At 54.0% G+C, this 20,165-nt stretch overlaps 1 protein-coding gene across 1 annotated transcript in view; it reads left to right on the top strand.

The window, feature by feature from the left end:
• LOC144252911 (paired box protein Pax-8-like) overlaps positions 1-19,955 on the top strand; it is a 49,192-nt gene extending 29,237 nt beyond the window's left edge. The window contains exons 5-11 of the mRNA XM_077794952.1: positions 134-222; positions 550-675; positions 815-990; positions 4,877-4,997; positions 12,040-12,141; positions 18,500-18,586; positions 19,879-19,955. Coding sequence (XP_077651078.1) covers positions 134-222; positions 550-675; positions 815-990; positions 4,877-4,997; positions 12,040-12,141; positions 18,500-18,586; positions 19,879-19,955 — 778 coding nt within the window. The remainder of the gene's footprint in view (positions 1-133; positions 223-549; positions 676-814; positions 991-4,876; positions 4,998-12,039; positions 12,142-18,499; positions 18,587-19,878) is intronic.
• The last annotated feature ends 210 nt before the right edge of the window (positions 19,956-20,165 follow it).

Here is a 20,165-nt window from a genome sequence, read left to right as displayed (position 1 = left end):
AATGGATGTGGACTAGCTGAGGCGGAAACCCCTCTGAGGTGACCAGTGGAGTGTCAGAAAGGCCACCCACCTGGGCAGCGCTGGGGCCTGTTTCCTCCTCTTTCTCTAGTGACGTTTTTGTTCTTCCTCGCAGAATCATCCGGACCAAAGTGCAGCAACCGTTTAACCTCCCCATGGACAGCTGCGTGGCCACCAAGTTCCTGAGTCCAGGACACACACTGAGTGAGTTCTGGGGGCTTGGAAGCTCACAAAACCCCTGGCACACAGATCCCCACCGTGTCCCCAGGAGCCCCCAGATGCATCCCAGCACCCACACCACCCACCTGCCCCAGCCCCTGCGTGGACGGAGCTGTCGAGTTGACAAGCCTGTCTTGGTCCCCATGGAAGGTCCCGTGGACACAGAGAGGTGGAAAGGACAGGCATGGGTGACTCCAGCTGCCATCAGGGCTCAGGGCTCGGGTCACCACGTGGCCAGCTGGTCCCTCCAGGATGGCTGCAGGGGCTGGGGACACTCCCTCAGCTTGACACTCTCCCTCTCACCCACTGCAGTCCCCAGCTCCGCCGTCATGCCCCCTGAGTCCCCCCAGTCGGACTCCCTGGGCTCCACCTACTCCATCAACGGGCTCCTGGGAATCGCCCAGCCTGGCAGCAACAGCAAGAGGAAAATGGATGACAGTGAGTCCTGTGGGGATGGGCGGGGACACTCGGGGTCTGATCCTTGCAGGGTCGCAGGCCCAGACCTGGAGCCCGGCTCTTGGCCCCCGGGATGGGTGGATGGGTCCCCTGAAAGCCTTCTCCCTGCCTGGCCACGCAGGTGACCAGGATAGCTGCCGGCTCAGCATCGACTCCCAGAGCAGCAGCAGCAGGCCCCGGAAGCACCTGCACACGGACGCCTTCAGCCAGCACCACCTGGAGCCACTCGAGTGCCCGTTCGAGAGGCAGCACTACCCCGAGGCCTACGCCTCCCCCGGCCACACCAAAGGCGAGCAGGTGAGCCAGGCTGAGTCCGCAGAGCTCTGGGGCTGGGGGCTGGGGCACCTGCTCCACGCAGCCTCGAGCCTCGATTTCCCTGGGTGCTCCGGCAGCTCCACTCCTGGCCTCTCGCCTGCCCTCACCTTGGAGCCTATCCCTTTAAGGGTGGGTGGCATAGCCAGGGGTGCCATCTCTGTGCTATCAGGGCCGGACGTTGACACTGTCAAGTGGCCTTCCCACTATGACCTGAGCACCCTTCTGGCCCCACCTCCCCTTGCACACCCCATGAGCCTGCATTACTCATGTCCCCAAGCATGCCACCCTCGTCCACACCCCTCTGCCCTGGCACACCATGTGCCCTCCTCGGAGAATGCCTTTCCTCCTACTTCTCCTCCTGGAAAAATACCACTTGGCCGCTATGACTCAGCTCAACGCCGCTCTGCAAATCCACCCCTGCCCCTCAGATGTGCTCCGTCCCCTGTCTCTGGTCCTGCGACCCACACGTGGCTCCTGGGGACTTCTCAGGTGCATGGAAAGGACCTAGTGGGCGAAGCGAGGCACAGTGGTGTCTGGAGGGTGGCACAGGCTCTCGGCCGTGGCTGTCGGCCATGGCTCTCGTCCCCAGCACCGAACTCTGCGTGCCTCTTGGAATAGCCACTCAAGGCTGTCCCAAGAGGGCACAGAGGCACCTGGGGAAATCGGGACAGTAGGTCACCAGCTGCTGGGAGTCTTTCTTCCCAGCACCCAGGACAGGTCGGCCTCTGGGAAAAGCTGAGCGAGATGTGAGAGGTCCCTTCCCGAGGCCAGCAGAGCCTCTGCCTCGCTGGCAACCACTGAGCCCTGGGTTCATATTGTCTGGGGAGCATTGAGTCTAGCCCCCAAGTCAGCCCACTGAGGAGCATCTCTGGGGGGCCCACGCTGATCCAGAACGGAGGCAAGACTATGTGTGTGTGTATGTACACCTTTAAGATCTAAGTAGGACAGTAGGGGGTGCTGCCAATGATCAACTGAACAGTCGCCAGTGGCCGGCTGGACTGCTGGCCCCCAGCCAGCCCCACAGCTGGGCAGTCGATCTGCGTCAGCGATTTTATCAGCCTTGGCTGTGACAACGATGAGGGGTGCAGAGAGAGCTGGCCATCGGCAGACCTGGGAGAGGGCCTGGGTGCTCATCCGAGGGTCGGCACAGCTCCAGGAGGGGACAGGGCATCCATAGTGGCCTATAGGATGGCCTCTCTGTGGGAGCAAGCCTGCAGAAACCAGAGTGCAGCTCCAGCTGCCCCAGAGAGCAAAGAAACCCCCTGATAACACCTGGGCACCTGCTGGGTCCCAGAGCCATTTCCTGGCTCCAACCTCACTCCCAAAGGACTCTGCCTGGCTACAGACAGCCCCTGGACCCTGCTGGCATACATATTCGGGGGATCCAGGAATGAGAGGCTCTCAGAGCTAGAGGGGACCTCAGGGACCACCCAGTCCTGTGTGTGGAGATAGCCCAGGCCCAGAGAGCAGGCAAAGGCTTGAGGAAATAGATGGCTGCCAGGCTCAGGCCTACCAGCCCCGGGTTTATTCAGATGGTGCCACTTTACCTGCTTGGCAAAGATGCTTCCATATACATCCTGGCTTGAATGAAGACCAAGCAAAAGCATCTGAAAACCTTCAAACTGCCACCACCAGGCAGCCTACAGAGGAGGAAATCCAGGTGCAGACTGTGAATCACTCCTTCTCTCAGGCACCTGGCTGGGTGGTGAGGGGCACGGAGAACCCAGCCTGTGCCCAGGGCTTCTTAGGTCTGAGCCCCTGCCTCCCCAGCCTTTGGTACTGACTGTGCTTCCAGAGTAACACTGTGTTCTCACACATGAGCACAGAGAGGCCCTCTGGCTGGGGGATCCAAGAGCAAAGCACTGATTCTCACACTTGACCTTAGCATGGGGCAAAGACACCAGCTTCTTGTCTGGAAAAACAATCGGGGGGAAAAGTTTAACGGGAACTTCTGGTGGCCTCTGTCCTGGTTGCTGTTTTACTAGGGAGCATCATCAGAAGCCCGTAGAGCTCTCCTTCTGCTAGTTCACAAGCCCACCAAGAAGCGGACCAACAGAGCGTGGATATTATGATGCCAGAGACCAAGAATTTGGCAGCTTCTGACTCTTCCCCAAACCCCCAAATAATATCTATCATAACTGCTCATTGAGCATCTGTTGTCAGCAAGCATTCTGGGATGAATGTTGCATATAAGTTTGTAGATAATATCTCATTCACTCTTCACATCAGTCAAGTAGATCCTAGGTCTATTGGAATAGGGGAGTTCAGGACTAGGTCTGATTCCCACCTGCTCACACAGGTGAGAGCAAGGATGCAGGAAGTCAAGTAGACTAAACGCCTTGGCTTGCCTGAGTTCTGAAGCATTGTGCAGCTCTGCCCCAAATCTAGGTTCAACCCCAGAAAACAATCCAGTCATCTCTGAGATGTTTAAGCTATTCAAAAATGTTAGACTCTAGTTGTTTCTTTTTTCTTCTTTCATTGAATAGCCTGGTTTTTGGAGACTAGAAATATCTTGAGTAAATATTTTGATATCAAATCAACTCAACCAAAGGCCTTTCAAATTTTTCTTACACTGTCTAGAATTTAGGGATTTTATTCAATTTCATTAAGCCAGGCCAGGCTCTGAGCAACTCCGCCCTGCCTGGGAGTTAGAGCCCTCGGAAGGCATGGAACCAGAGCACCACTTAGTCAGTAATTGCTGCTACATGCTAATGGTGCCCTGGTGCCCTCCAGAATTGCCTGCAGCTTCCAAAGGTGCCCAGCATGCAACCAGAAAGCGCTGCAGCTTTATGGAGAGCCCTGCTCAGTGGAAATAACCAAGAGCACCTGATAAAGATTTGCAACCAAAATGAACAGCAAGCATCTTTCAAGCAGAATCTGCATGCTGCTTTTGGCTTGGCTTTGGAGAGAGAATGCACCTGTCCTGTGAACCAGAGTCAGACTCTGATGTCCTAGGTTTAGGACAAAACAGGGACATTTACCCTCGTGGTCCAGCCTCTACATGTACCAAACAGACATGGTCACATGCACTCATGTCAAGGGACTGGGGAGGGGGGGACTCCATGAGATTGACAGGCAAAACCCCAATATTAGTGTAAGAAGTGGTCGGGATGTCATCCAGTTTAGGGCAGGTGACACAGCAGGGCACTGGAATCTGATCCCGCCTCCAGCCCACAGGGGAGGGTGTGGAGTTTCTGAACCTCTCTGTGCCTCATTTTCTTTTCTTTTCTTTTTTCTTTTTTCTTTTTTTTTTTTTGTTGTTGCTGTTGCTGGGGATTGAACTCAGGGGCACTCAACCACTGAGCTACCCCATTTTGTATTTTATTTGGAGGCAGGGTCTCACTGAGTTGCTTAGCACCTTGCTTTTGCTGAGGTGGGCTTTGAACTCAAGCCACCCTCTTGCCTCAGCCTCCCGTGTGCCGCTGGGACCCACTGTGCCTGCATTTTCTATTTGAAGGTGAATACATAAATAGTGGTGTGCAGGACTGTGAACTGCCTGTTCCAGCCACTGGCATTGACCATGCTCAAACCATGTAAGGGGACAAGGAGAGACCAGTGTCCAGCCAGGACACAGTTCCTTAAAGGACACCAGCCATCCTGTACCTGGACTCTCCTTCCACCAGCCAACCTTGAACTCTGGGCCCTGGAAGAGGCACTCACACTGTGGGACTTGGAGAACAGCAGGCTTTGAATTGCAGAATAGGAATTCCTTCAACAGGCCACCTGGAACAAGGGACACCAGGAGCCAAGGAGGAAAGGGGCCTTTCCTGGGGGAGATTAGGGCCTTCATGTCCAGAGACAGGCTGCAGGCTCTGGAAAACTTAGCCAGGGCCTCCCTGTGCCCTACTGATTCCTCTTTCCCCCGCAGGGCCTCTACCCGCTGCCCTTGCTCAACAGCACCCTGGAGGATGGGAAGGCCACCTTGACCCCTTCCAACACGCCCCTGGGGCACAACCTGTCGACTCACCAGAGCTACCCCGTGGTGGCAGGTAGGATGCCAAGGCGCCTGGGCTGCCCGGGCCCAGCTGCGAGGGCGACTGGAGGGCAGGGGAGGGCAGATGTGGCTGGTGTCAGGAGGAGCGTCTGTGGCCCCAGCCGGGAGAGGAGAGGTGGGCTGCAGGCTGGGCCTCCAGGGGGACAAGGGGGCGTGCCTCAGCCCACCTCCTGGGTCTCCTGGCGCCCTCCTGCAGGCACAGGCGGCATCGCACCTGCGGGCCCAGGGCCACCTGCCACACCTGGGCCAGCACCGCGGCTTTGTGTCCCGCGACTTGGCGGAGGTGGCGGCGCCCAGGCGCGGTTCCGGTGCCGTCTGGACAGGCTACGAAGGGACAGGCGCTCTGGGGGTGCCAGGGAGTGGTGCAGGCCCCCAGGACCCCGTGGAAGAACAGGGACCCAAAGGCAAGGAGCCAGATGCTGAAACTGGGGACATTTGGTCTTGGTCTTAAAGTTAAAAAAAGGGGGGGAAGAAGAAAACCGCATAGAGCAAAGACAGTGACCTTTGATCCTTTCTGGATCAAAGTCCTCAAAAGGAATGGGGGGCCAGTTCCATCTGGGCCTCTGTGATGTAGCTCTCCCCATTTGCACAAGGCAGGGCCAGCAGAGGATGCTCCTGCATCTTTCAACCGAGTAAGGGGGTGCCCTGAAGGGCCTCCTGTCAGGAACCTCATCTGCTTTAAAACACTGAGAGCTAGAAGCAGGTTCAAGCCACCTGGAGAAAACCTTGCCCTGCACGGAAAAGGAGAAGGTTGCGCATCCACAGGTGGGAGCATGTATCCTGCATCCGAGGCTGGACCTGCATCCCAGGGCCAGTCCTCAGGTTCTCTGTCTCCTTGACAGAAGGGCATCCACCCAGCCATCCAGGGCCTGTGCTGTGTGTAAAAGTCCAGGTTTGTCTTGGGCAGAGACAGAGACTCCCAGTGAAGTCTGAAGGGCATCCACAGAAACGAACTACTTCAGATGTGGACCAGCCAGGCAGGAGGCCAACCAGGCAACTATTAGCTCAGCAGAGACCCATCTCCCTTGTGTTGGAGCTGTCTCCAAGGTGTGCAGGCATTTAGGGACAGAGAGAATGCCTCCTTGCCCTTGCTCCCATCCTGACTACCCTGAGAGGCTAGAGCAGAGACCAGGGCAAGAGGGCAAGGACACCTGGTACAGAGACAACCCAGAGTCAGACCGGCCATCTGCTTTCACACATGCTGGACCTCACAGGTTGTCTTGAAATGAAGTTCTTTATGGGCACCAGGTATCCCAGCTAGCTCGGTGAAGGGCTGTGCTGTTTGAGTAGGCTTTGCCCCCAGAGAGCCTTTGGATGTGAAGCCACTGTCCCAGAGGGCCAGCACCTCTACCAGCCCAGGGAGATCTCTGAGTCAAGTGCACAGATCCTTTCTCGTAACCCACCCTGTGTTTACTCCCTAGCACCTAGAATTTTTTCCCTTCCCGGTGCATCCCCACCTGTAAGCCAGGAGGTCCTGTTGGTGGAGATGGACATTCAGAGAGTGGGCAGAGAGGCAATGTTTAAGGGCTGATGTGAAGGAAAAAATGTTGACTCCAGAGTTTGCAATGTCAAGAGGATGAATTCAGCAGAGATGGGTCATTCGTCTTGACCAGAAGACTAAAGAAGAAAAGCTGTGGTCTGAGTGAAATGGTGTCAGACAGACAGTGGAAGGAAAGGAGGAGTGGAGGAGGCTCGAATGTGCTGTGGGGTGGACGGGCCAGTCCCTAGGCAAACTCAGGTGCCTGTGGAATGGCAGGAGGTAGGTCAGTGGAGAAGTAGGTGGGACTGGGAGAGACGATGGGGAACAGTTCTTTCCTGTGTGAGCTGCAGAAAGGCATGGAAGGGCCAGTGAGAAAGAGGGAAGGGCAGATGGAGGCTGGATGCTGGTACATCAGAGCCCACACAACAGCCCAGGGCCAACTCCCTGATCCTGAGGCCCCCTCCACACTCTCTCCCCTCCCCAAGACCTCCCTTTTAAAAATTATTATTATTATTATTATTATTATTTTGGTACCCGAGATTGAACTCAGGGGCCCTTGACCACTGAGCCATGTCCCCAGCCCTATTTATATTTTATTTAGAGACAGGGTCTCACTGAGTTGCTTACACCTCACTTTTGCTGAGGCTGGTTTTAAACTCGCTATCCTCCTGCCTCAGCCTCCCAGGGATTACAGGTGTGCACCACCATGCCCGGCCTCCCCAGGACCCTTTTAAGGAAGGCTGCAAGTGCAGTCAACCAACATTTTATTGGCTCTTTGGCTTTTCATTTAGTGGACAAGCCCACTCAAGCCAGCTGTGGGACAGGGAGCTGATCCAACCCACAGGACCAAGCAGCTGGCAATAGACAGCAGGTGGTCCCTGAGGCAGCAGGCAGCCAGATATACAGCACTGTCATGTCCTGGCAGGTGACCTCAAAGCCAGGCCCAGATGCTGTTGCACTTCAGGTGTGAGCACTCATGGAGACCAGTGGCTGGCCCCAGAGCTGGAGATTCAGCACAGAGGCAAGGGCCCCAAGAAGGGAAAGGGATGTCCAGGCTTGGAGGGACTGGGTCCAGGCAGGTGGCTGGGAGCAGGAAGCAAGTCAGGGCTGCTGTTCAAGGAGCCAAGCCAGTCCTGCAGTTGAAGGGCAAGCAGGCAATGGCTGGCAACCATGCTGACCTCGGGGTATTGGCCTGGAGCTCTTCACACTGTCTAGCTGAGGCCTATGGTCAAGGTTGGACCTATATTCTTAACAAGGCTGAGCCCTGGTGGGAGGTCTCAGAGGACAGGATAGGACAGAGGAGGACCAGAGGGGCATGAGCTCAAGGGTCTGGGGGGCTGCAGACCTAGAAGAGGTGAAATTTGAAAGAAAGGAAAGGAAGCAGAGACCGAGCTCTCCTAGGAAATTCTGCAGACAGGGAGAGGAGAGACCGTCTGGAAGTTTCCATTCCATAATCAGCTCAGCTGTGACCTGCATGGACCTTCCTGGCTCCCCTCTACTGTGTGTCCCGAGGGCCTCCTGCCATTTCCTGCAACCCCTTTACCTGCTTCCACTGAGCAGCATTCCAAAGCTGGTAGCTCTGTTAGTGTGATGTCCAGGGTGACTTCCCTTCTGAGTCTCAGCTTTAAGAAGGAGGAAGCATTAGGGAATAGACTGCCCCTGAGATGCCTGCCAGTCCTCTTTGGACAGCCTGGTCCACATCCCAGTGCAGATCCCGCAGCCCGGCCCTGCCAGTAACATCAAGGCCAATCTTGCCCTGCTGCTCCAAGGCTGACTGCAGCTCAGCTGATCAGAAAGCTTGAAGTTAGGTTTTATCATCAAAGAGCTCATTACCCTCCTCCGTCCTTTTGTGCAAAATTATATTTAGTCCTGCCAAAGAGATTTCTGGGTTTCCATAATTCTCCATGCTATCAGAACAAGATAAGGAATTGAAAAGGGGTCACACAGAGGGCAGACATCAAAGGGGGCAAATGAAATAGTCTGAAGTCACCTCTACCCTCTGCATTCCTCCAGCTAAGGTCTTCCCGCCCAGCTCTGCCACTCTCTAGAATACTTACCAATGATCCTGGGGTGCTAGAGATGTCTTAGAGAATCCCACCTCCCAGCCAGTCAACTTGGGCCTGGGCCTAGGTCAACTTCTTAAAAATAAGGCCACATTGGAAATATGTTGTATGCAGAGGAAATGGAATTACACAAATTAAGGATGAAGAGTCTTAAAAGAGAGAGAGAGAGAGAGTGAGAGAGTGAGAGTTAGGCTCTTCTGGAACATATTTTAAGCTCATGGCATCTGCTGTTTGGTTTCTAAGAAGAAAGCAAGGTTGTTGGCTTTCTGGGAGAAATATTATTATTTTCCAGTGCTAGGGATGGAACCCAGGCCCTTACACATGCTAGGCATGTGCTCTACCATGAGCTCACTCCCAGCGTGCACATCCCCAATTTTTTTAAGGAGTTGGGGCCAAGAGGGTTCTGGGTTGCTGGGATAGGCTAGGGCTGCACAACTGGGTGAGGGCCACAGGAGAGCGTTTTCCAGGAGGGCCAGGTATCATGGGAGGAATGTGTCCAGTTCTGCTCTGGCAGGTGATCCAGAAAGGAAATGAGGTGACTCCAGGGAGAGGAACATTAAAATATCAGAACATAGGGGATGGAGGTCAAGGAATTCCATTTGCAGGGGCAGTGTGGGGACTCGTGCTGGGGGAGGGGTACTTGTGGCCTAATGGAATGTGTGCCCCGGAGTCTGCCCACTGCACTGCACAGCTCCAGAGCCCAGGGTCAGCGGAGGGAAAGTCCCAGGATGAGGTCTGGAAGGGGGGAGCAGGGACCTGAGGCCGCCAGGGACAGAAGAGCACTAGCAGAGAGGTGTCCTGTGAGCCCAGACTGGTCCCCACCACCCTGTCCCCAGTCATGGCAGACACAGGCTGCCTCCGTGTCCTTCTTAGCTCACTGTGCTGGGACGCCCCTGCCCGCCAATCCAGGAGAAGATGAACCCAGTCATCAGCTCTCCCAAGTTAGCCCCATGTGACAGGCAGGAAGACGTGGTTTGGAGGGATTTTTCCCCCATCCACAGTCTGGATCTAGAGGACTCCCCATCCCCCTCTGTGGGGAAGGAGGAGGGAAGAAAGTGTCAGGCCCGGTCGGCCACCACCACCCTCTTCCACCTCTCCCCCATGCCACCACCCCTCCACCTTCCCACTCTCCCTTCGTGGTCCCCAGTGCCTGGCTGGCCTCTACTCCCTGGGCCCACGGGGCTGAGTCTGAGGGTCGGTCAGATGGCACTGTCCTTCCCAGGAAGCTCAGGTGTCCCCATGGTATGCTTCTGCCCGTTTCTCTTCTCCTTCTAAATATGCCACCGTTCCCTTCTCCTTACTCTGCTCCAACCCTCCCATGTTCCCCTGATGACCCTAGGTCAAGGTGAATAGAGCCCACCTCAAGGATCCCAATGGGTCCCACCCTGTTTGGTCCAGCATCACACATGGCCAGACCCTGCAGTGAAAGTCAACAGGTGAGGGGTGGCGTTCAGGTAGGACCCTCCCATAGCTTCAAATAGCTGACAGCTCATTGCAAAGAGGGTTTATTCTGCAAGGTCTACTGACGTGGCCATTTCTAAGGTGTGCTCCCTGCACTGATCCGAGTCCATCTGTAGCATGAAAACCTGGGTATGGCGTATGTTGACAACTTCAGGGGAATGGTAATAAGGCACGTGAGGTTTATTCGATCCCATTTTACGAGTAGATCAATAGGATTAGGGCACATACATGCCTGGCAAGGGCACTCAGAAGATTGGATACAGAAGTGAGATGAGGACCCCCCCAGTCCTCTGATCCCCAGGCTGAGGGCACAGGGTCTTGTCCGTTGGCACCTTGGGCCTGGCTCCAAATGCCCATGCCAGCCTCTGCCCCATCTTGACTTACTGCCTGTCCTTGACACATGGTCACTCTTGCTGTCTGCTGTGTCCCCAGGTGCTTAGAGGTTTCCTGGCACACAGCACTTACTCAGTATTGTTGGAATGTTGAGATGTCCTTGGGGAATCTCCGGAGTGAGAAGTCAGGGAGATGAGGTCACTGAGGAGTTGAGAATTTACTGGGCTCCATGGACAGACCTCCCATCCCTCATTACCAGGCACCTGTCAAAGGGGCTGCTGTGTGAAGGCCTCAGGGCACCCAGGGGAGGAAACCTGGGCAAGCAGTGGCCCTGAGGAGGTGGCCCTGGGAAGGTGGTGGGCAGGGCTCACAGGGAGCCCATGGAGCCTGGGAGGAAAACTTGGCCTCCATGAGGGAGGCAGAAGGCATCTGGGTCATAACCTAACACAGAGGTCTCAACCCGGAGTGTCTTTGCCCCGTTTCCTCCCCACTAGTGACACACAGCAGTGTCAGGAGACACTGGGTTGTCACACAGGTGGGAACTGCTACTGGACTCTAGTAGACAGAAGCCAGGGTGCTGCTAAATGTCTCCAGTGCACAGGACAAACTCACAGTGAATAATTAACAAGCCTAAAAAACCATATTGCTGAGACTGGGACCCTGTAGACACCACAGAGACCACGGAGGGCCAAATAATTCATCACGCAACAGCAGCAGTTTGAAAGTGAAATGGACATTAGTAATAAATGTGCTTGGATACGGTCAGCACCTGGTTCCCCCTGGGCAAACCGGGCTATGCCATCTCTGTCACAGAACCTGGGGGTGAGCCAGATGCTGACCTGGAGTGCAGCACCTAGGGGTGGTAGCAGAGGGGAACAGGTGAGGGACCCTGGCTGTCAGGCAGGGGGTCGGTGGGGAGAACATCACCAGGTCATCTGCGTCTCCTAAATGGAAAGCTTTCACTTCCTGATTCAGAGGAGACACAGAGCCAGGGAGAAGGGTCTTCACAGAGTTCCCCTGGTGTCACCACAGCATGGTTATGTCCCACAAGTTCTCTGTGTAACAGATAACACAGATGTCCCAGTAACATCCGTGTCGCTGAGAAAGTTTTCATTTTTTTCAGAAATGCAGGTGACCGATGTGCAGCTGGTGGTCACCTGTAAAAGCTAATCATCCCTCAGCCATGTCTCCTCTTAGGTTAGGGTTAGGCAGTGGGTTTTGTGTCCCTTGCATCTCTGATAGATTATATTCCCCTGGAAGGCCAAGTCAAGGAGAAGAACCCCACTCTCTGGTTCAGTGGAAAGGGTGGTGGTCGATGGGTAATGTCTGCTCTTAACCCTCCGAGCGGAAGCTGGAGAAGATGCTGAGACTCTGGTCTCTGTGCACACACTTAGGCGGGGTGTGCCGACGGCTGTGCTGGGCACAGGGATCAGGAAGACTCGCAGACTATCCCCTGGCCTCCAGGATCATGATATGAATAACACTCATGGCGATGAAGCCATTGGAGAACAGGGAACAGAACAGTGCTGTTCAAGTCCTTGCTGCCTGGAGAGCCTCTGTCCTGACAGAGGCAAGGGCTTGGGCTCAGAGGAGGAGGGCAAAGGCAGGAATGGCATCAGGGCCTTGCTGAACTCAAGGAGAGCAGACGTCGAGCCCAGGAGCCCCACTGACCAACTGATGACTCTGTTGTGTTTTTCCAGGGAGAGAGATGGTGGGGCCCACACTGCCCGGATACCCTCCCCACATCCCCACCAGTGGACAGGGCAGCTATGCCTCTTTTGCCATTGCAGGCATGGTGGAAGGTAAGGGGAGGGGCCACATGGGGGAGGTGCAGGGACATTGCAAAGGAGGGGCAGGAGACAGACCGAATCCCATACATAGGCTTGCCAAAGGGCACTGAAGGGTGATGGACCCAAGGGGCACCTTGTGCACACCTGGAGAAGATGCCCCTGTGCCCTCCTGGCTCCTTCTCTAGCCCCCAGCTTGGCCACCTCCTTCCCAAATAGCCCATGTCCCCACCATGATGGAAAGGGCGGGGCTCAGACAGACCCATGTTCAAGTCCAAGCTCCCTGACCTCTTCCATCACTTCGATGGATAATAATGGAGTGTGCTTCGGGGACCAAAGGCCCTAAGCCAAAACTGAGCCCGACCTCGGAGCACCCTTGTCACGGAGTGATTTAATTTGATGAATTGCAATCTCATCCCTTCATGAGATCCTAACATTGATGATGGTGATGGTGATGGGATTGAAATACAGCCTTCTCGTCTCCCACTCACTCATTCTGCATGAGCAGGATCCTGGTTCCCAGGTTCTAGGTCTAAGGAGCCTGAGATGAGCTAGGGGTTTCCATCCTTGGTTGAACTGGCTTGGAATCTGCGTGCCAGGCACTTGGGGTTCTTTATCTGCCAGTTGTCATCCAGTGGTGACTTGTAGTGTCAAGGTCTGAACAAATGAGGACAATGGGGATTTCTTTGAGAAAGTCTCTGTCATCTAGGAGCCTATGAGGCAGACCCTGGGGTGGATGGGCTAGAACGGAGATACTTCCACTGCCCAGAGAGGTCCGGGGGACTTTAGCTCATGGAGGGGACTCTGAACTCAGGGCATGTGTGAACCCCATGCCAGCCCTGGGTCTGCTTCCCTGGCTCTGCACCCAGAGACTTGGCACATCCACTTCCCTCTGCTGACCACCTGCTCTGGGCACCCTGTGCAAGGCAGGTGGGCTGGGCTCTCCTGGGCAGAGGAGGGGCAGGAGAAGGAGGAGGGAAGTAGACCCAGTGCTCCCTGGGAACCTGCTGAGCTGGCACTTGTTGCCGCCTGGTTACCGTGGCGATGTGCTTAATGCAGCGTTGAAAATACAGAATACTGACTCCTCTCTCCCTCCTGGCCCTGGACTCCCTCCCTCCCTCCCTTCCTCTTCTGGAGCGTGAAATGAGATTGGTCAAGATAAAAAAGGAAAAGATTTGGTTATTTTTTTAAGAGTGTGGATAATGGGGCCTCTAAATCAAAATCCCAGGCTCCAGTCTGCTCCCCCATCCCCCTGCCACCCCTCCACCTTCCCCTGCCGCCTGCTCTGAGGAGGAGGAAGACACCAAAGAACGAGGTTTTCCTCTTAATTATGAATCATTCCTTGAGGGCAGGCCCAGGGCAAGGGGTTCCTGGGGCCCAGAGTCTGACCCGGGAGGTAGCTGGAAGGCTTGAGCCTCTCATCAAAAGATCCAGGTCATTTCCAGTAAGGCCTAATCCAGAGCCAGGATGTGGAGAAACACACACACACACACACACACACACACACACACACACACATGACCACCCTGACTACAAGTGGATTTCGAGAGGAAGGGACCTTGTCTTGCACATGAAGGGCCTCCCAGTATGTGCGGCATGCAAATTAATTTTAAGAAAATGTGACACTATTTAAGTAAATCAGCTGGCTCCTAGATATGCCCTTGTGTGGATTAACTCTTAAAAGAATTTTATTTTTGTAGGAAAAAATATGCATCCATCTCTCTTACCACTGCTCTTGTGATCTCCCAGTCACAATTGAATGGGGATTCCTTCAATTAATGTCAATAAACTCATCAGGCACCTTCTGCATGAATGTAAGGTCATAATAAGCACATGAAGTAAGGCATGTCAATGACATTCTTAATCCCTGTGGAGAGGAGGAAGTGGTCATTGACTGTGCACTTGTGTGTGCCCAGACATTCATACGTAGGACTTTGTTTCCCATGGAGTCTTCACCATAGACTGGGAGGCTGACATTACCTCTGTTTTATAGACAAGAAGACTTAGAAAAGCAAACAGTGTGCTCTGGGTCTTCACAATACTCAGCAGCTGAGCTGCTCACAAATCTTCTGATTCCAAATCTAGGGCTCCTTCCGCTTCGACACGCTGCCTCCAGCCACCCCGGAAACAAACGTAAGCTCTAGGAAGTAGCACAGGAGAAGGGTCAGGATGCAGATTCCTTGGTCCATTCACTTTCCATTGTGTCTTTTCTGTCTCTCCCTCTCTGTGTATCTCTGTCTTTTCCTGTCCTCTCCTCTCTCATTTATTTTTATTTTTTGGTTCCAGCCCCACTAACTCAAGGACCCTCACATCAGTTCTAGAGCAGAACCAACACCTCCAGATAGATGGTCCATCCAGCAAACTAGCCATCTTTCCATCCATCCATTCACCCACCTTCCTTCCTTTCATCCTGCCTACCTGTCTGTCCAGGCAACCTTGCATTTTTAAGCCCTCTCTTGATCCATATGTTTTTCTATCTGTCCATCCACCCTTTCTTTAATCCCTCTATTTCTCCATCTCCCCATCCAGCTATCCATCCTTCCACTTTTTATCCTAATTTCCATCCACATGTCTTTTCATCTATTTATCCATCCCCCATCTTCCATCTATCCATCTGTCTATGTTCTCTTGTATTCAGCCTTTTATCCACCCATTTATCTTTCCATCCATTTTTCCATCTGTCCACTCATTCATCTACCTATCCATCCCTCCATCTGTTCAACTGTCCACCTTTCCATCCGTCCATCTATTCTTCCACCAGTCTATCTGTCCATTTTTCCACATAGCCATTCTTTCATCTAGCCATCTTTCCATCTGTCCCTCACACCTGTCCTCCCATCCATGTTGTTGTCCATCCATCTGTCCTTTTCCACACCGTCTTTACCTTCATCTGTCCACGCATCCATTCTCCCTGCCTCCGTCTTCCCACCTGTCATCTCCTCATCTTGGGTGTTCTCATCATGCACACACCATCCGTCCCTGGGTCTCTCCATCTGTTCACCACTTTTCCACTTAACAGATATCATGGAGATTCTCTTGGAGGGGATGCTGGGGATGCAGGAGCCCACAGGACGTGTTCCTCTATTCATGGAGCTCACGACCTAATAATGGAGAGAAATGAGTGATGAAAAAGTCAATGAATGAACGAGCATAATTCCAGATGGTTTTAAGTGTGGGGAAACCAGAACACGGGATGATGTAACAGAGCCACAGGGAGAGGAGATCACTGCTTTAGATGGGTGATCAGGGAAGGCCTCTCTGAGAAGGTGTTCAAAGTGGTCAGCCAAGTGATAAACTGGGGCTGACCATCCCTGGCCCCAAAAGAACATCCTGTGCAGAGGCCGTACGGTAGGAAGGAACTGGTTTAGCCTGACAGCACACAGAGGGAAGGCCACCCAGATGCTGAGCAGCTGGGCGCACTCCAGGACAAGGAGTCACAGCAGCAAGATCAGGTTTTAAAGGACAACTCAAGCCTTCTGGGAAAACAGACTGTAGACAGGAAGAGAGGACGCTCAGAGGCCAGTCAGGGTGGAGTTGCAGTAGTGCTCGCAAGAGATGCCGGTGGCTTGGATAGCAAAGGAGGAGAAAGGAGATGCCGGTGGTATGTTTTGGTGGTAGAGCCGACCCAAGCTGCTGGGGAACTGGCCATAGGCATGATACAGGGATCAGAAGACAGGAATCGGGGGTCCCTCCGAGTTTGGCCATGACAAGCCCCATTGGTGATGGTGGGAAGCATATATGTGGGCAACGAGGGGAGGAAGATAGGAAGTGGGTGAAAGGTGGGACTCCAGAGTCCTGTGAGGCCATATTAGGATTGAGACACCGTGTGAAATGCCCAGTTTAACATGCCATCAGGCACATGACACACGTCTGAGGTCAGAAAAGGATCCTCAGTACCCTCTGAATATCAGTCTGTACAACCCTCTTGTTTCGAACCAAGGAATTAAATGAATTCTCTTGAAAGAATAGGAATGGAAATTCACAGAAGGTTTCTCCAAAATACTGTAGAGTTCTAACAGAGAAAGAGCCAGCAAAGAGAGTGGGGAGCAGAGACAAGCCAGAAGCAGACCAGGACTTGGGCCGCATGGAACCCAAAGGCACAGAGGGAGTGGTGAGCTGGAGGGGCAGGTGCCTGGAGACAGAAGTAGCCATTGGCTGTGGGACTTGCAGGCCTCCACATCGGCATGATTAGAAGGGCATAAGCAGAGGCCATGGGGCAGAGAAAGGGGCAGATGGCTAGAAAGGGCTCTGGGGTAGGAAGAAGTTGGGTTTTTTGTTTGTTTGTTTGTTTGTTTTTGGTACTGGGGATTTAGCCCAGGGGCTTTTTACCACTGAGCCACATCCCCAGTCCTTTTTATTTGAGACAGAGACTTGCTAAGTTGCTTAGGGCCTTGCTAAGTTGCTAAGGATAGGCTAGAACTTTTGATCCTCCTGCCTCAGCCTCCCAAATCACTGGGGTTATAGGTGCATGCTGCCACCCTGGCAAATTTTTTGCAGGTAGAAAATAGCAGAGCCATGATCATAGGCTACAGGGCGTGATGAATGGGAAAGGAATAGACCACTAAAGTAGAAAGAAGGGGACTGTGCAGGAGGACTGCACATGCCGAGGGAGGAGGACAGGACATTCGGTCTTCCCTGGTCCAGCAGGTGGACATATCTGGTGGTGGGAATAGGACACACCCAGAAGTGTTCATCCCCGAGCCCCCACCTCCACCCGGGCTGCCCTGGGGCTGAGGCCCAGATGCCCAGTGTGTTCAGTAACTGAGTCCCTGTGCAGGTGAGCGGATGCATGAATGAGTGGCACTGTGAGGGGCAAACATAAGGCTTCCGTCTCTTCCACGTCCTTTGGAGCCTGCAGCGCTCAGCTTTGAGAAGGGTGGGGTGAAAGCCAGGGTGGGGCCATGCTGTGAGGCCAGGGAGATGGCAGAGAGGGGCAGTCAACAGGGTAGTTCAAGGGCGGGTGCCCACCTCCGCTCCTCCTGCACTATGCCTACTTCTCTGCAAGGAAGCAGCCCCCACTGGCCCCAACATAGCTCTAAGGTTGGTTGTATGACAGATTTGAGTGGAACTTTATTTAGCACCTGTTTCATGGGAGGCTAATTAAAAAGCTAACAATTATTGAGTGCTTCTTATATTCCAAGCACAATTATATATTACGTATTACCATGTTTAGCCCCATGAGTAGGGGGGCAATAATTTGCTCCATTGGACAAATGAGGGAAACGAGGCTCAGAGAGGCCAAGTGACTTCTCCAAGTTTATAGAGCCAGGAAGTAAGAGACAGGGATTTGACTTCAAACAGCCTGGGAAGAAGATGCGGAACCACAGAAAGCACTTAGCTCATAATCGCAGATGAGTTTCCAAAAGGCTGTGGGTCATTCACTGGATCTCAGGGTTGGCGGGAACCTGTCTTTGTAAATGACATTGTCTCATAAGTGATAAAGAAACTTTCTGGAATTTAGGGTCAAGAGTTCTAAGGTCAAGTCCTGCCTTGCCATTTATCAGCAGTGTAATTTGAGGCAAATGACTTAATCCGGCTGCGCTTCAGTGTCCTGGTCTTTAAATTGGCTGTGTGGCCGAGTGCCCCATGGGATGATTGTGAAAGCAGAATTGTTGCTGCTATGTCAGAGATTTCTTAAGTAATTCCTCTGGGAAATAAGTCCTGTGGGGAAGCCATGATCTACTCACGGAAGGAGGTGATCTGGTCTACTCTGTGTAAATAAATTCATGCCCTGGGTTTGCTTACAATGGTGACAAATTCTCAGAGTAAGTTCCAGAACACAGCGTCCCCAAGAACTGGATGCCCTCCAGGCTCCTCCCTCTTCTCCGGCCTTCGCCTTCAGCCCTGGGTGCTACAGAGGGATACACCCTCCCCAGACCTCCACCTGGGAGGATAGCCAGTTCTCAGATCTTCACGGCTGGCTCCTCTTCCGGCCCCCTGCCATGGACCCTCTAGAGCCCCTGTACAGAAGGTCCAGGCAGCAGTAGAAGCAGGGGTAGAATCTGGGCCCTCGAGCCCAGTACAGTGTTCACCCTCCACTAGGCCCTGCAGCTGCGTGAGCTTCTGTGGGTCCACAGCCTCGTTTCTTTGTCTGTAAAATAGGGTTAGTGATAGTGTCTGTCTCCTGGGGCTCCTTCAAGGGCTAGGGTGTTTCCGTGTGTTAGGGCAGCCCCTCTGGTGCCTGGAGAACAGGGCACAGCCCCAAATGACCCCAGACTGTGCAGTTCCCGGTGGGACGCTGGAGAGGCCTCTTGGCCCTGCCCCTACCCCTGCCACTCACCCACTGCCAGCCCCACAGGCTCCTCTCCCCCAGCCCCAGCTCCACCTTGGAGCCACCATCCTCCTCACGGACCTCTCACCTGTGCCTCCACAGGAAGTGAATACTCTGGCAACACCTATGGCCACACCCCCTACTCCTCCTACAGTGAGGCCTGGTGCTTCCCCAACTCCAGCTTGCTGAGTAAGTCCAGCCTGGCAGGCCCCCTGCTGGGCAGGGCGGGTGGGAGGGACCAGGCCAGGCCCAAGGAGACTGAGCACTGGGCAGCCTCAGGTTAGACAAGGCCTGGAGACCTGTGCCCCCTGGAACAGGACATAGCAGGAGGGCAGTCTTTGCCGGGAGAAGGCAGAAGCCAGGTAATTCTTGACTTTGATCTCCCTCCTACTCCCTAAGGCCCTAAATCATGGTTTTGCATAAGATTCAGAGCCGAGGACTTGAGGGGAGGAGAAGGACGGATTCAGGAGAGTCTAAGAGAGGCCTGCTGCTGCAGGGTCACCATCTTGTCCCCTTGGCCACGCTGATCCGGCCACTGCAGGCCACGCTGCTGTGCTTCTTCCTGAGAGCTGATTTCAGAACACTGTCCTGACCCTCATCATCCACCTAAGTGGGTCCCAGATAATCCTAACTCTGTACCAAAGCCCTTAGCAGGGAGCCTTGTTCCTCCAGGTTTGGCCTATTTGGTTTGAGAACTGGACAGCATGCAGAATTGAGGTCCAGAGAGAGATAATGGCTTCAGCAGGCTTCAGGGCCACTGTCCACCCTTGTCTAGCCATGGGACCTGGGCTAGGGAGAAAGCAAGCCCACAGTGGGGAACTGGAGGGCTCCCACTAGGGCTTCCCTGAGTGGTGGCCTTGAGGGTATCAGAACAGACCTGAACTGGAGAGGAGCCCTGGCAGACCTCCTGGGAACCTCTGCTGCTGTAACCTCTGAGCATTCTGCCCTAGGCTCTGCAGATGTCTACAATTCCAAGCCACCTCTTGGTTCACCTCAGCCAGGAAGGACAAGGGCAAGGAGACATGCAGGGGGTCAGAGGTCAGGACAACCTCCTGCTGAGCCTCCCCAAGCTGCTGTCCAGCAGGGGCTTGGAGCCTGCTGCAGGCCTGGAACCCAGGCCTCCTTGGCCCGGTGGGAATCTCAGTCTGGGCATCAGATTCTGTGACCTGCTGTTGTCGGGCAAGTCTGGTGCTTGGTTCTTGTGCTCCCATGGGTCACGGCTCTCTCCTGCCCTCTCCCTGCCCCCAGGTGTTGAAGGTCAAGAGAAGGGAGGGGGCAAGACAGGCTCTCATTCTGGCCGGCAACTCCGAGGTGAGGTTGGAGAAGGAGGAGACAGGGCTGGAGAGGAGTTAATCTTTGATGATCAGGTAGGTCGGGGTGAATGATTAACTGCTGCTGTCTTAAAGGTCAGCAGAGGCCGGGAGGCCGAGCAGCCAACTCCCCTCTGACCAGCAGTGTTGTTGTTTATTTCGATGGTCCAGGTTCCCCCTATTATTACAGTTCCACCTCGAGGCCGAGCATGCTGCCCACCTCTGCCACAGCCTTTGACCATCTGTAATTGCCATGGGGACAGTGGGAGCGACCAGGCAGCAGGAGGACTCGGCCTTGGACAGGCCTCAGAGAGTCATACAAAGGAATCTTTATTTATTACATGAACAATAACCACAAGTCCAGCTTCGTGGCTCACTCCCCGTGTGGTTAATGTAATCAACCATGAAAGACGGGATGACCTTAGAGAAGGCCAAACTGTCCTCCAGGACTCCTTAAT

This window comes from Urocitellus parryii, unplaced genomic scaffold (genome assembly GCF_045843805.1).
Source record: "Urocitellus parryii isolate mUroPar1 unplaced genomic scaffold, mUroPar1.hap1 Scaffold_67, whole genome shotgun sequence".
Lineage (NCBI taxonomy): Eukaryota > Metazoa > Chordata > Mammalia > Rodentia > Sciuridae > Urocitellus > Urocitellus parryii.
Note: the sequence above shows the minus strand (reverse complement) of the source record. Positions and strands in the feature narration are given on the sequence as shown.